Here is a 16,521-nt window from a genome sequence, read left to right as displayed (position 1 = left end):
CATATATATTCAAACTTATTCTTTTAATTTAATGAGCTATTTAAATTTTTTCATTTAATTAATTTTATATGTATTAAATAAATTTAAATAACTCTTACCAAATCAAACACCTAACTTCTTCATGAAAATTCAATTCATTATCAAATCAAGCACCTAACTTCTTCATGAAAATTCAATTCATTATCAAATCAAGCACCTAACTTGTTCACGAAGATTCAATTCATTTACCGTCCTAAGAGAGGGAGAGCCCAGAGAGAGAGAGAGAGAGAGAATGAATGACATATCAATATACCTTAATATTTGTAGGTGTAAAACCATTAATTTGGCCAACAAAACAGCAACAAGATCACTCCAAGCCTGTTTAAGCAATCTCTATATGCAAGATATAGCAACAAGTGAGATGGTAAAAAAAGGAACCAATGCCAACAAAACAAGAATGGCTTATTTGATTTCATTGCTCTGTACACTGATTACAACATGCCAGCAATATCACATAATCAAAGGCCTCATAGATTTTGAAAAGAGAAAATATATACAGAGATACACTTTACACATCTTCCAACTAAAAGGTTACATAAAATGATTCCTTAGGAAAGGAAGAAGAAAGAATGTGGGTTTATGTAGAATTGGAATGAAACAATGCATAGTCTCAATCGTCTGGCCGCTGGATTTCACCCATCAGGATGCGATTGCTATGAACTTTGAAACCCAGAAGCGAAGGATCGATCTGCCTGCCTTTCTTTCCCTTCCTTTTGACATTTTTACCGACTGAGCCAGCTTCTGTGTTCTCAAGCTCAGAAATGGACTTTTTGGTGCTCTTCAACATGTCACTAAATGAAGGTTCACCGATATCTGCATCGCTGCTAGAAGTTTGGTGAAATATTGTGTCATGCTTGTTAGAGATTAATAACTCAGAAGACAGGGATGCAGAATTATGGTTGGCGACTGGCTTTACCCCTGTACACACATGGTACATTTGTTCTCAGAAAATGATAAAGATATTCATCAATAAAATAAACTAAATTTGAAAGAACCAAATAAACTAAGAAGTTACCCTCAGAAAATCCAACACGGGTAGGATGGTTTGCGTTTGCGGATTGAAAAAAAGTTGAGCCTAACAGTGTGGTATTTGAAGTAGACTGAGGATTACATGTTCGTTCTATGAATTGGTCAACACCATTGTTTATGGAATCACCAGAAATTCTGAAAAAACAAAAATAGGTTATATATACACAAACAAGTAAAATTTCAGAATAAGACTAAACTACTCAGCCTGCCAGTGCTGTAATCAAATACAACATGTTTGCACCATTTTCAAGGACAATTCGGTAACAGTAGATCATGGACTTCGAACAGAATCAAGAGGGCGGACAAATTACATCGTCAAACATGCTTTCTTAAATAATCAAGCTGACGAGACAAGCTTACAAAACAAACAAATTTGTGAGGCAAATAGGGTACATCCAAGAGCAGTCTACAATTTAAAATCTTGGCTCCCACTCATCACATTGCAAAGCCCAAATGGCTTCCAAGGCATACCAAAGAACAAGATGGCTTCAAATATCCTCTTCCCTAAAGAAGTCAGCAATTTTTTGCACTCAGGCAAGAGTAGACAAAACAAACCTCAAAAATCGCTGTTGATTGGATTGCATGACAATCTAAATTTTTTGTTATTCTTCTTTTAATACAGCAAATAATTAAAGCAACAAACTATCCTAACTGAGAATATAATAAAAAGCACCACGAATTGCATTAACCTAATTGCAAATACAAGTTTTGAAAAAAATTATACTACAAAATACCAAAAGGGGTAATACAAAATACTCGTATCTTAAGAGCAATTAGCTGTAGCTCCAGTAGTTTACAAAATATAAGATACTAGATTGAGATGCAACCAATAGATTTCATAGTGTGAGAGCAGTTGAATCAAATACGTGAAAAGTCTAACCCAAAGAAAACTTTTAGTCCTGGAAAAAACAGTGATTTAGTAGATCTGAACCAAAGTTCTAAAATTCGCTAAGCGTCAGACCTAACGCCTAGGCCGCCTAGACGGGATGTCGCTAGGCAGATTCCACAGTATCAACATAAATTACATACTCAACACAATAACATCAAATCTAAAATGAGTTCAAAATTACACAACCAACTATCACATATTTATTCTACTTCTTCATAATTTTCAACAACTTGTTCTTTATTGGACACAAACTCAATATCATCATTATGATCCTCTTCTTCTTCGGATGCAAATCATCCTCATAAAGTTCTCTCACTCTAGAGCTTCTTCGAGGTTGTATATTTTCATCTGTTCCACTTACTTCATCAACCATTTGACATGTGAGCCCAGAACTTAGTTCAATTTCATCATCTTCTCCACCATCCACAATATAACCTTGTGCATTTGAAGCATCTTTTGCAAGAAGAACATCGACATTCCTTTCTTTTTCTCTTTTTTGTTTGTTCAACAATCTAGTATTAAATTGGACAAATACTAAATTGTTCAATCGATAGACATTCAACCTATTTCTCTTCTTTGTATGAATCTTGAAAAAAAGCAAATATTATAGTAACATGAAATAAATACTTTACTTTAATTAAAGACTTAAAATTTAAAGCTTACTCCTTCGAATGCACTCCAATTTCTTTCACACCAGATGAACTTGTAGTTAATGAAAATATCCTCAATGCTACTCTTAGCAAGTTGGGTGTATGAGCACCGTATGTACTCCACCATGCACATGGATCAAATGTATCATAATTTTTTTCACATACTTTTGCTGCCAATATTTTTCCAAATAACCTAGACTTGTCTCTGTATTTTGCAAAATCCTTGTTAACAATTGTATCTGGTAGATCTAACTCATTGACATGGGAAATTTCCATGCATTCAAAAATTCCATGTTGCGACCTCATAAAGAGCAATAGAACTATCTTTATAGTAAAAATAGGAATTCAACAAAAAATACAGTGGTATGCAATGATGTATCAAGTCTATCCTTCATTTTTGACTCAATAATCACTATGATAGGCTAATAATCAAGGTTTTAAAATTCGCTAGGCTCTAGTCGGGCACCAGACCAATGTCTAGCGCTTAGGCCGCCTAGGCGGGGACTAGGCGCCGCTAGGCGGATTCCACGGTATCAATATAAATTATATAATAAATCAAATTCTATAACTACACAATAACATCAAATTTAAAATGAGTTCAAAATTACACAAATAATAAAATATCACAAATTTATTCTACTTCTCTATAATTTTCAACAACTTGTTCTTCATGGACATAAACTCAACATCATCATTGTGATCCTCCTCTTCTTTTTTGAATGCAAAATCACTCTTGTGAAGTTCTCTCACTCTAGTTCTCTCACTTATGAGTTTGATGCTAGTCACTAAAGCAAGTCAACAAATCGATTGTTTTCTTGTTGGATAAAATTTTAGGGCTTATAAAACTTGAGCCCAACACACAAAAAAAGGTTACATTTCAATTTTTTAAAATTATTCTTTAAATTTAAAAGTCCAAACTAAAAAAATCATTAAACATGCACTATTTCCGCAGCGCCTAGTCAATTCGATCGATTAGTCGGCGCCTAGGGTTGCCTAATCCCGCCTAGACACCAAGGTCGCCTAGGCTGGCCTACTAGTATGTTTTCGGTGTAGCTGGCTGGAGCCTAGAGCCTATCCGACGCCTAGGCGGCCGCCTAGACCGATTTTTAGAACATTGCTAATAATTTGATTCCACGTTTAGGACTACCTTGATATCTTCTTTAGCTTGAAGAAGCTCCCAATATAGAAACTCCATGGATGGCTTTCTATCTCCATCTACCAATCGACGACTCTTACTGAAGGAGCAAATATTTTCAAATAAAGTATCAAATCATTCCAAAAACTCATTCTCGTCATAGTAGAGTAAATCAATTTCCCTTTGTTTGTTTTTGACCATTGAAATTTCTCCCACGTATCACTTGTAAATATGACCCTTAAACTAAATTTTTTTTTCAATCAAACTTTGCAATGTGAGGAAATTTGATGCAAACCTGGTAACTCCTGGCCGGACTATCTCTCTTCTTCGTGAAACTTCTCATCAATGACAAAATCTGATGGTGAGCATTAATGAAAATGGTAAAAGATTTGACTTGCTCAATACCTTTTTATATCGTGAAAGCTTGTCAATACTTTCAAGCATGAGATTAATGAGTTGCACATGAACTCCAAAAAATCCCATATCACTTTTCACTTATCAATTTAGATATACCTATATTGTTGGTGGCATTATCGGTTACAATCCCCAACTTGTTCAACACACTTGTCAACATACTCAAAAATAAGTTCAATTGTATGTGTCTCATCTGAAGACTCCTTGAACTCTAAAAATGTAGTACCCTGCTTGCAATTAACACACAAATTTAAGATGTTTCCTCTTTTTCGATCACTCCATGCATCAATCATGATCGAGCACTCATTCTTTGCCCATTCTTCATGTTTCTTTCTTTCAATTTCGACTTACAACAATATCTCCCTAAGTTGATATTGAGTTGGAGGCTTGAATCCTGGTCCAAATTGACCCACTGCCTCCATTAATTGCTTGAAACTATCATTATTAACAACATTGAACGTGATTCCATTTTCATAAACTCATCTCCCAACCTATTGTTGAACTTATTGAGTTCTCTAAAAAGTCTCATTTCTATTTTTTTGGTGAAACACTTTACTTCCACTAGAACCTACATTTTCTGGAGCAATTACCATACATATCTATCCATGGGGCCAAGTGGAAGAGGTTTTTTAATTCCATCTATCTCTTCAATTTCAGGACCTTCTTCGTCTAGAGAAATAATAACCTCTGCTCTACAACTTTGTTCTTCCATTATTTTGTTCTTCTTTCTGTTCTTCCCTTCTAAAATAGTCTATTTGCACTTATTTTTATCTTCTTGAGATGTCTTTCGACAACCAGATACATTTCCAGATATATTTCCGATGTGCTCCTTGATCCTATACACTCCTCCGACATCATTTTTTCACACAACTTGCATTTAATTTTGTCAAAGTTCTTAAAATCAATCAACATCTCATACTCTTATCAAATGTCATTTGACTTTTTCCTAAGAATTCCAGATTCGGTTTGAGTGACGAATGTCGTCGAAGATGGATTGCTTGCCATTGTAATTGATAACATGAAAAGTGATCTAAGAATAAATTTAGGATATGAATCAGTAAAAAAAAAAGTAAAAAAACATTAATATAAATTAGTAAAAAAATATTCTAAATGTGTTTTATATAAATTAATAAAATTTATTAGATTTTTTAAAATTTAAATATAAAATTATGAATATAAATATGATTTATATGAATTAATAAGATTTATTAAAAAAATTTATTTAAATCCAGGGCTGCCGGAAGCTTCTGGTGGCACTGGACACTACGTCATAGGCTTCCGGCGACACCAAAAGCGTTAGGGACACGTCTAGCGCCAGTGACGTCAGACCCATCCCATGACGCTTCTGGCGCCGCCAGAAGCCTGCGACGAAGCCTCTAGCGGCATGTCCAGCAACGTCGAAGGCATCTCGCAACGCCAGAAGCGTCAAGGGAGGCAAAAATTTAAAAAAAAATTGCATAAAATAAATTATTGAAAAACTTACAAATCATTGAGCAGATGCTTCCGGAGGAGGCGAGATGCAGTCGAACCGGCGTGAGTAGATGAATCAGATAGGATTTATTTAGTGCTTTAAATGAAAAAAAAACGAAATTTCTGCCACGCCCAAGGCCGCCTAAGTTCCCAGCACCTTTCCAGTGCAGTTGACGGCCGTCGAGCATCTAGGCGGTCGCCTAGGGCGCGTTTTAGAACACTGATCTGGATATTACTTATAAAATATTTTTGCATAAGTTCAAAGGACATATAAGATCCATGTAGCCTAACAAAGATGATGGTGATAATAATGACGACGACTAATAAATTAAACTCACACAAACCTAAAGGCCAGAATCTTAAAATACACATATTTTATGCAGAAATGACAATTTAGTCAAAAATTTATAATCATAAAGAAAAGCCCAATGCCTCACTTTATTCAGAACTAAGTTATAAGCCCGATTGAATGGACCGTGAGGATGAAAGAAAAATCTCAAACATGAACCTTGATAGAGTTTTTGAGAAGTTACCATCCGTATTTAGGACTCCTATCGCTAGCCCATCCTGATTATTCTTTAAACTCAGTATGGATGGATAAAAAACTCAAAACATCAAATACTTCAAGTCAAGTTATGAGACAAGCACAGAATAAAGTAAAAGTGACAAACGTATGAAAATTAAGATAATATAGCATACTATAGGACAGCCACGACATCATGTTTTTGTGAACAAACCTGTTCATGAAAAAGATCAACTTGCTCACTGCCACATAGGTCAATTATGTGAACAACATTAACCAAGAAATTCCAGTCTTGCTCTACAAAAAATTTACTGTGAAGAAGATCTGGTCTTGATAATTCCAGAAAATTGCATTATACTAGATCACATAGTTTTGCAATACAAAAAGGAATTAAATTGGCATATTCTTGAGGAGAAAAAGAAGAGTCAATGACATGAGGATTAAGAAAATGAACAATTCCAAGTTGCAAACATGAAGGAAACAAGCATGGTTAAGCTGAATGAAAGCATCCTACCCGAGAGAGGTAAATTTTTATGTAAAGTATAGTCCATATATTTTATCATGCACAACCACAATCTTAATAAGGTAACTGTAGTTAAATGATTTATACCATACCAAAATTTCCCAATAAAAATAAACAGCGACCGCCTAAATGGTGAAATTCAAAAGGCCAAAACAATTGGAACCGCTTCAAACAGAAAAATGTTCCAGCTCATTAATCATCTGCAATTAAACCAGGCATCAACTGACATAAGTTTCTTACATATCATTGGTTATCATCTCCTCCCCACTCTGAAGGATATCAAGCCCCATTTGATAATTGTAGAAGTTTAAACCTCCACCTGCCAAATGCACCAAGAATTAGCCACATGAATCGCTAAGACAGCCAAACAGTGAATCCAAAAAGGAAATTGTCAGAATCAAATTACCAATTTTTCCATAGGAATCATGTCTACAAATTTTGCCAATGTTAACCACTTCACTGTCAAATCCTTGCATAATTCCACTTACTCTTTCCAGTGCTGATCTATTGTTTGCAGTGCTTTTCTGAACTTTCATCCTCTCCTTCTCCTTTTTCACATTGGAGAAATCTAGTGTTTGTAAGGAAACACCACTCATAGAATCCATGAATTTTTCATTTTCAATCAAGTTCATATCAGAGAGGAAAATTTTCTGTTCAAGTGATGTAACAGAGCTAGATCCCAGAGTTGATCTCATATTCCTATTGAAGTTATTAGCACTAATTTCCAAATTTTTGTTTACCAGTTGTTCATTTGGTTGCTTCCCATCCAGATAAAGGGAGCAATCCAAGAAAGAACCACCAAGTCCTAATCTATCAGTATTAAGATTAAAATAATTCTCTGAAGCAGGTCCATGGTAGAGCCTAGATGGATCTCTTCCCTTGAAGGATGATGTAGGAGCAGCATCTGCCAGTGATATTGGTTCATGAGATTGAAGCATTCCATGATGAAGCAAGTCTCTCATTCCATATTCCAAGCTTCTGTCAATACCTACATGTGATTCCCACATGGGTGAGTCTGCAGTGGGGAGACCCATGTTGATATTCCTGTGTTTTTCAGCTTCTATTTGCAGCTGCTTCAGGTGAGATTCCAATAAGTCAGCAGAGCACAGCCTACTTGGCTCATACCAATGCCTCTCTGTTGCATCCATGTGAGATCCAGTGAAATTTTTAAAGATCTGGCTTTGATGAGAATGATCAGTTGAAGGATTCAACTGATCACTAACCCCTTGAATTTTCGTTAAGGCATTCCTGAGTTCCAAGTTTGGCCAAGGAATACCTGCATGTGTATGCATGGACATATCAGAAGAATGTGGCTCATGCTCATAGAACCTTCTTTTAGTTGACAGAAAGTCTTGCTGTAGATGACTGGGCAACACCAGTGAAGCAGGTCCCAGTGGTATTTGCCTAGTGTCTAATTGGCTAAGCCTAGCAGCATAGTTCTGGTGTGAACTATCTACAGTCTGAATGAACTGACCAGCTTCATCAACTGCCCAAATTCCACCTTCATGTCTCTCTTCTTCCATGACTGGCAGCTTCCTTAGATCATCGGTGAGACCTCGTCCCAGAAACTGCTGTACCTGCCTCGGCCTTGCATGAGACAGAACCTCCAACAAATCATTGTGATTCTCATGTTGGAAATTCTGTCCTAGATTTTCTAGGATAAGTTGCATTAGAGAAGGATCATAATGCACTGACTCTGACTGGTCGTGATTTTGTTGTTGTAGCTCATTCAAGAAATGCTGCCTAAAATGAGCTTGATCAATCATATTCTTTCTGTGAGGATCACTATTTGATTCCCTGAAACCAGGTTCAAGTAATCGATGATGCAATAAATGTTCAAGATGCATCTGCTGTGGTGGTGGTTGTGGCTGTCGTTCGTGATGTTGAAGATGATCCTGTAACAATAGCATCTGATTCTCATGCATTTGCTGCTGGCTCTGGTGCAGTTGTTGTTTCTGCAACTGATCAAGTTGTAGCCGCTCAAACTGAAACTTCAGCATGCGCTCTAGATCCCCCATAGGTTGTTGGTTAACAGAATGGTGATGATGCATAGTTTCATACAATTGTTCACGTCCAGGCAAGCCAACATTATGATTGGACAGTAAGCGTTGCTGCTGAAGCTGCTCCTTCTGCAATTGCTTCGAGAGCAGATGCTGTTCTAAGCCAAAATGGTTTTCATTGGCATCTAATTGTAATAGGTTATTTGCATCAAGAACATCATGAATTATATTTGAACTGTAGCTCCTGTACTGGTTCTTCCCTGAGTCATTGGGAAAGTCACTGAAGGAATTGAAATTTTCTTGATTGTGAATAAATGGGGAAGTATTTCTTGCAAAATCATGGTGGCCAGTGAAATGCTCTGCAGAACCAGGAATAGTTGATGAAAGGGGCAATTTCTTATCAGTTTGTTCTAATTCAGACCACAATAATCCAAGAGGATTTAACTCACTATCTCTTGGAATGTTGTGACGCACTGAACTAGTATTTCCAATTCCTGTCACCCTGTACTGGTGATCTGTGGTTAACCTTGATGAAGAGATGTTATTAGTGAGCTTCTCTGATTCTTCTTCAATGTTACTCGTGTGCACACTCTTATACAATACTGCAGATGCAAAGTAAGCATAAAGAACTACAAGATTTGGAAAAACAAAAGCACATAAAGAAAAATAAATTGCTCCAAAAAAACATACCTTCTGCATCCTGTCCAGGAAAATCATGAAAGAGGTAAGCTTCACCACCAACTGTACCTATTGTTATGTCTGAGCTAGGAAACAATACCTTGTCTTTGTTAAGATATCTGGAGGTTTCAACTTCAGTAACATCAGGTTTTACAGGACACAGAGAATCCCGTGATTGCACTTGTTGCTCATCTGCAGCCAAATACCCAATAGCATGGGCAGCAGAAACAGACTCATCCACGCTTCCCTTTGTATTATATAAATATTCAGATCCTTCACCAAGATATGCAGTAGAGTTACCACCAAGCCCTACCTTTAAGTGAGGCATAACATCACCAAGTGGAAGAAAAGGCAGGCCTTCAGGAGCGCCCAGTAAACGCACTGGTAAATCAGTTCCAAAGAAGCCTTGTTCAAACCATGAGATGATGTCTAGACCTAGAAATGGCCCTTGAATATCTCCTTGAGGATCTAAGTAAAACAAATTCAACTCCTCAGGAAGATGGACACCTGCTGAAAGCTTTTGCTTGGCGTTATTGTTATATGCATTGTACAAACTATATGGAGCATCAGATATCACAGAACTGCTATAAGAATTAGCAATGGAATCCTCCTCTTCTGTCTTCATATTCTTCAAATTGTCTGACTTTCTTGATTGTTTATCAATGTTTAATATTTCAATCTCATTTGAACTGCCAATTGTAACAGAATTATCATGACGAACATCATGCTCTGCAACCTTTGGGGTCAGACTATCAGTAACCAAATTGATTAGAGGGATGATAGTATCCTCAATCCTTCTGTGGTTAGAATCCAGCTCTGAAATGAGAATAAACAATTTCCAATTATGGACAATTGTCAAGTGAAGCTTCAAAGAAGTTGGCAAAACATATGTACATAACCTTTAAGATGCTTAGAAGATTCATTTACACCATATTTCTTTTCAATCAGGATCTTGCCTTTATCTAAATTAAAAAGCAAAACAATCACACTTTGCCATAAATGTATCAAGTATAGCATGTTACTCACCTAGATCATTCTCACTGCCAGTAACTCCTTTCTCACTTGAACTCACTTCACTGCTTGTGACTTTCCCATTCCAGATATCTTTCAGTAGAACCTTTAAGACGCATTTCAACAAAAATAGTTCATTACAGAAATTATCTCCAGTGAAATAAAACAAAATGTTTAACCAGAAATTTAGATAATATTCACGATTGATTGTAAAGAATCTTATATATATATATATATATATATATATATATATATATATATATATATATATATATATATATATATATATTATAGCAAAAGGTGATTACGCTCACCTCAAACGTCCCTCACAGCCCATTCCCTGGTTATGTGAAGGGAGGTAAATAACGGGGTCAGCTTACAGCCGACCACCAAGTTGGCTAGGGGGTGGGAGGGATTTTTTTTCCAGAGAGCATGTGCCCGCCAGGAATTAATCCCTTACCCTATTGTAGCAAGTTTGTCACTCTCAAATCAACTTGGCATCCCGTGGGGACTCCTGTTACATATATATATGATGTGTGTCAAAGTTGCTAATGAGTGTGAGTAGATCGACTAAATTTTCAAATTTTAACAAGCAAATTATTGTTATGATACAATATACAAAGATGAGATAAATTGGAGTGCTACTGTAAACAGCCTTCGAATAATTTCTTCTATAATGAAAAAATACAACATAATGGTCTCTAATTTCTGATACCATTAAGGAAATATGATGCAAAACTGGAGATGTGGAAACCATAACTTACGTCTTCCTCCTTGTAGGGTGTGGCAAAGGCCAAAGGAGCTATAAAACTTGATTCTGTTATAGGAGGGGCATCCTCAAAACCCTCAGGGGTAGCATCAATGATCGATACTATCTGCTTTCTGTAAATATCAAGAAGTCTTCCCCTGGGATACTGGAAAAAAGACTTATTTGCTGAAAGTGCACCAACAGGGCCAGCCACCGCAGACCTGTTAAGCTGCAATCCTGCAACAGAATTTGATCTCCCCCTACCACGAGCAAATCCCAAATTTGAACCATCTATACGGCCATTTCCCAAACCAAATCCAGGAGCAGCACGGAGCATTGTAGAACCACTGGATTGAATTTCCTGGAGATGACGTGGCCGCCATTTATCACGGGAATCAGACCCAGATAATGGACGGAGGAAAGAAGTAAATGATTGTTTTTCAATATAAAAATCTTTCTCAATATCCATCTTTTTCTCTGTCCAGGCTTCCTTCTCTTTGTCCTCAGGACCCCACCTCGATGACCATTTTCTATCACGTCGATTCTCATTCCCTGAGCTGCGTTTAGGAACTTCAAGCAACCTATCGGATGAAGGCAAAATCTTAGACTCAGCAACTTCTCTTATAGGAGTATTGTCTGGACAACGATCACTCTGGAGATTCTCAGCTTCACGATCCCCTTCCTTTTTACGTTCTCTCCTACCAAGCAACAAACTTTCCCTCTCCTCTTCATGCCAACGGCGACAACTTTCAACATCAACAGCATTCCTTCTCCATTCTTTAATATCCTGTGATCCATCCAGATGCCACGCATCCTTCTTAATCGAGTCAGTCAAGGTTCCAGAAGATACAGGAATACGCAGCCAACTATCCTGCATCATCAGTAGTTATGGAGATCAATATGCTTTCAAAATTAAAACAAGTATGATAATACAAAAAATAATAATAATAATTACATGCGCTGATATTTCTAGCGATAAGCATTTTTTGGAATGCATGAGTCACATCCAACTGAAAAGTGTTGACAGTTTGATAATGGTAAACACTTGTAAAGTATCCTGTGTCTTGAATTGAATCAATCAGATTCTATGTGTTTCCTTCAGTAAGTATCAATTAAATTCATGCAGTCTAAAAGGCGTGCGCACGCGCGTGCACACCCACGCGCACACACACGCGCGCGCGTGCACACACAGTGATAATATGCTGCTCACCACGCTAGACGCGACGCTGTGCACATTGAGACACACTGCCCATATGGGCAATGTTGACCGGCATATATATATATATATATATTTTTTTATTTTTTTTTGGCTTTGACGTGGAATGCCAAATCACTTCTACCGCACCAAACCGTAAGAAATGCACCGCAGGAGAACATTTCTATATATATATATATATATATATATATATATATATATATATATTTATATTTTAGAAGTATTTATCAACCCACACAAAAGGGTATGAGCAAAGAGTTTTGGACAAACAAAATGAAGATAGCAAGGCTAAGCATAATGCACAATGTCATCCTGCAATTTACTGATAGTAGGGTAGAATCACTCCACGATGCAAATTGTGGCATATTTTATAGCATATACTAATTTAATCGTTTCATGGCTAAAAATGACAAAATAATTCGTATCACTAACCACTGTATAGAAATTAGCTATTTTCACTATATAGCAGATAACATGCAGTTATGAAAGAGCATGTATAAATAGTTACTATAATGAAGATAAGAATGCTAAGATGGATGTCATCAAAGAAGGGGGGAAATCAATATATATATATATATAGAGAGAGAGAGAGAGAGAGAGAGCATTTATGTGTACCTCCAAAAAATGACCACATGGAGAAATTTAGACAATAAGGAAATATTTGAAAACAACTAAAATATTCTATAATTATCCAAATTTCATTTATTAGAGTTAAAGAAAACTATTAACATGGTTAGAGGTGATTTAGAAAGATCTGTATACTAGAGATATAGCATTGATAGGGTCCAATAGCAAAATAAGATATATGTATCCAACCCCAGAATAGTTTGGGCTCATGTTTTGTTATTGTATATCATACGTGGTAATGGTAATGATAACCCCTAATTTGGCAATAAAACAATAACAAGGGCAAGCCATGAAAACCAACTAGATGTGGTTTGCAGAATTAGACAAAAATAAAAGGAAAGACCAAACATCCATCAAATAGATTCTACTAGCACAGGAAGAAAAGAAAACACTGACAAGGAAAGGTAAACAAGCCTCAATACAAATATCATGATTGCCTCACATTTGAGAAAAAAGTGAAAACTTCGTAACTCAATTCTAAGATATAAACATCTAGATCGCAGATATGGAAGGCATTTAACTAGGAAAACCACATAAAACAAAAAAAAATGATACGTCAATATCAGATTGAGAAAATATTTTGATTAATGTGAACTATAAACAACTGCAAGTTAAGCAAACACTGAATCAAACGAAGTGTCACCACCAGGACACAAATTATCCAAGCCAAACCTTAGTATGTTACAATATATTAGATATATGGAAAAAAAAAACATGAAACCCACGCTAGACATTAGTAATCAGGCTTCAATTTAACCATTCAAAAGAAAATGTAAACAAAGTAACAAGACTGCAAGGTATCTCATTGACATTTAACTGATCATATCTTGTTGATATTTCACAAAATTCAAATTAAATGAAATATTCAAATTCATCCAAAACAACAACAAAACAAGGAAGAAAAAGATCAATAAAACAGTTCAGAGCATCCACCTTGCTGTCGCTAGGTTTAGTAGATAACCACGGGGAAGAGAGAGGAATACTATCATCACAAGTCATTTGATCTGTGCTAAAGAGAAACCATTAGCAAACGAACAAAAGAATTGCAGACTGAGAAATTCAAAAACCCAATTATCAGAAGAGTGGCAAACAGAAATGTAACAGTAAGCATGAATGAATACCATATTTTGTCAATCAGGTGATTGTTATTCAAGGAACCACTTCAAACAAAGAACACTTATTAGTTCTACTAAATGGGTAAGCAAAATGGGCAAGCAGCTTGCCAGATTAGAATGCCAAAATAGTACATTACTTGTTTGATATATATATATAGATATGTGCAATGTTAAATAGGTGTCAGTCTATTTTGTTGTCACATAATATTTTTGGCTTCTTTTGAAAAACCCATCCAAGGTAGCCAAATGTATCATGTAATACAAAATTTAAAGCCTTATGGTTTTCTCTCTAAACCATTCATGCACTAGGTATTAAATGTTATGTTTAAATTTAATAATAGATTAGTACAGTAACTTTTTTTATGAAATATATTTAATAATTAATTGATTATTAATAATAATTTCCAGCAAAACTCGTCAATAATTAATTAAAAATAATTTTTAATTAGTTTTAAAGGTTTTTTACTTTCTTGAAACCAAGAAAGTGAGAAATCGATTTGACATATTCTTCATATGCAATTTATCAATTTGTATGTGAATTAATTAATAAATAGGTAGGAAACCTATAAAACAAAGCAACTAAGGGCATCTCCAATGCAAGGTTTTGCGAGGCTTGTTAAATCAAAAAGGATGAACAAAAAACCTCTAACTATTGTTGGTGTGAGGTTTGACATTTTTAGTTTAAGAGTCAAACCTGCTTTTCTCTCAAAATTAGTAATGTAGGTGAGACCACTCAAAATAAAGATGTGTGATTTGATAATGTAGGATCCATAAAAAAAGTAAAGCGAGGTTTTTTTTTATAGTGGAGAGAATAATAAGTTTTATACTTTTGACATGGCAATGATATGGCATATTGGGATCATAAAAAAGTTCATTCAGAGCTTTGACCATTGGAAATGCCCTAAGACAAGCCCAAGAGAGCTTTAACACGTCAGTACCAAATTACATTTACCGAATATAATTTTTTAGCAGTGAGTGTAAAAATGTTTAATTAGACTTCATTTTTGCTAAGGCAAACTCTTCAATGCTGATACAGAAACTGTTATCTTACAAAAGGGAAGCACGGTTGTTTCCTTCCAATAGAAAAAAACATATCACATTTTTCACAAAAATAAATAATAATAATAATAATAATAATAATAATAATAATAATAATAATAATACAAAACATACCATAATAATCAGCACAAAAAAACTACCAAATGATTTTTTTAATATTTTGACATAAAAAGTATAGCAGCAAGGACATGTAGAGGTAAGACTGTACGGAACAGCACCTTTTCCTACATCGAGGGCATCCAAAGGGTTCTTGCCACCGTCATTTGCACCAACGATAACATCTAGCAAGCAAATAAGCTCAATTCAGTAAAGAAAAAAAAAGTCCCTTCCATCTTGAACACAAACCGGGGCATAATCAAGGTGATCAACAAAGATGAAAACAGTATATACATACAAAAATAATAATACCTCAAAGTCACAAATCGTATTTGCTGCTAAAAGGAGATTAAACTATCTAAAATTGTACAGGTTCATGTACTCTAGCATACGTTAAGAGCCAAACAAATTACCAAATAAGAAAAGGAACTAAATTTTTTGCATTAATTATGTATCTAATCAAAATAAAAATGTATATATATACTGCGACCAAAACACGACGGCGACCAGATCAAGCAAGCATGAACGAAATTCTGAGGCAGCTTATCCACAGCGGCAGCAATTCAAATCGACCCATTCGGACCAGAAAAAAGGATCAAGAAGAAGCATCTAAGGACCACCTTTCCCGACCCAAGCCTCGCCCGCTGACTTCGAGGGGAAGAGATCCTCAGGAAGATAGATGCCGCCACTCGACATCCGCACCCAACGGATCAGGGATCGAGGCTGCGAACACCAAATTAGGGTTTCAGATGGCTACGGCGCAGGAGAGAGTGAAGGACCCAAACAGAGGCGATCCAGGAAGAGGGAGAGCGTCGAGAGCAAAGATTGGATTAAGGAAAAGTAGATTGAGATCGGTAGGGCTTCGATGGAGTGTGTAGTAGACTGCAGAGTGGATGATTCCAACTAGCAACAGCCAGCAGAGAGGAAGCGAGCGCCATAAAGACAGATTGAGACGGACCGGAAAAAAAAATGATAATCCAGATTGAGACGGACCGAAGAAAAGAGCAAGCGTGGAGAGAGAGAGCACTTTATATCATTTAGGATTTTCACGGCAGACTTCGGGCAGGGAAGCAAAAATAAAATAAGGGTAATTTTACATACAATTTCTATTGATAAATAAATCTTTACATAGATTTTTTATCCATGAAAATTTTTATTTTCACTCCCTACTCAAATATCTTTACCTAATTGCTCATGATAGGTACAAAAAATCTAAAAATCAGTATAAATCCTCTTAAATTGATATATTAACTTAGAATCTAGTATATTTTCTATCAAATTGAGTACGATTTTTTTCAC

General features: G+C 35.9%; 1 protein-coding gene across 4 annotated transcripts; it reads right to left on the bottom strand.

The window, feature by feature from the left end:
- Positions 1 to 420: 420 nt before the first annotated feature.
- On the bottom strand, positions 421 to 16,234 carry LOC122041645. Of its 4 annotated transcripts, none has more exons than XM_042601398.1 (11): positions 15,843 to 16,231; positions 15,345 to 15,407; positions 13,886 to 13,956; positions 11,126 to 11,980; positions 10,377 to 10,467; positions 10,250 to 10,312; positions 9,363 to 10,166; positions 7,079 to 9,274; positions 6,913 to 6,991; positions 1,055 to 1,203; positions 421 to 957 (listed from the first exon to the last, which is right to left on the bottom strand). In XM_042601398.1, the coding sequence occupies exons 1-11, from the start codon at positions 15,916 to 15,918 to the stop codon at positions 650 to 652; spliced, it is 4,755 nt and encodes a 1,584-aa protein (XP_042457332.1). In that variant the 5' UTR covers positions 15,919 to 16,231; the 3' UTR covers positions 421 to 649. The 4 variants fall into 4 exon arrangements, with proteins under 4 accessions (XP_042457332.1, XP_042457334.1, XP_042457333.1 ...); XM_042601400.1 differs by having other exon boundaries at positions 11,126 to 11,975; positions 15,843 to 15,919; XM_042601401.1 differs by lacking the exon at positions 421 to 957 and adding an exon at positions 6,765 to 6,837 and having other exon boundaries at positions 1,066 to 1,203; positions 15,843 to 16,234.
- Positions 16,235 to 16,521: the final 287 nt, after the last annotated feature.

Source organism: Zingiber officinale, chromosome 2A, assembly GCF_018446385.1.
Source record: "Zingiber officinale cultivar Zhangliang chromosome 2A, Zo_v1.1, whole genome shotgun sequence".
Lineage (NCBI taxonomy): Eukaryota > Viridiplantae > Streptophyta > Magnoliopsida > Zingiberales > Zingiberaceae > Zingiber > Zingiber officinale.
The sequence above is the reverse complement of the archived record's forward strand: the minus strand, read 5'-3'. Positions and strand labels throughout refer to the sequence as shown.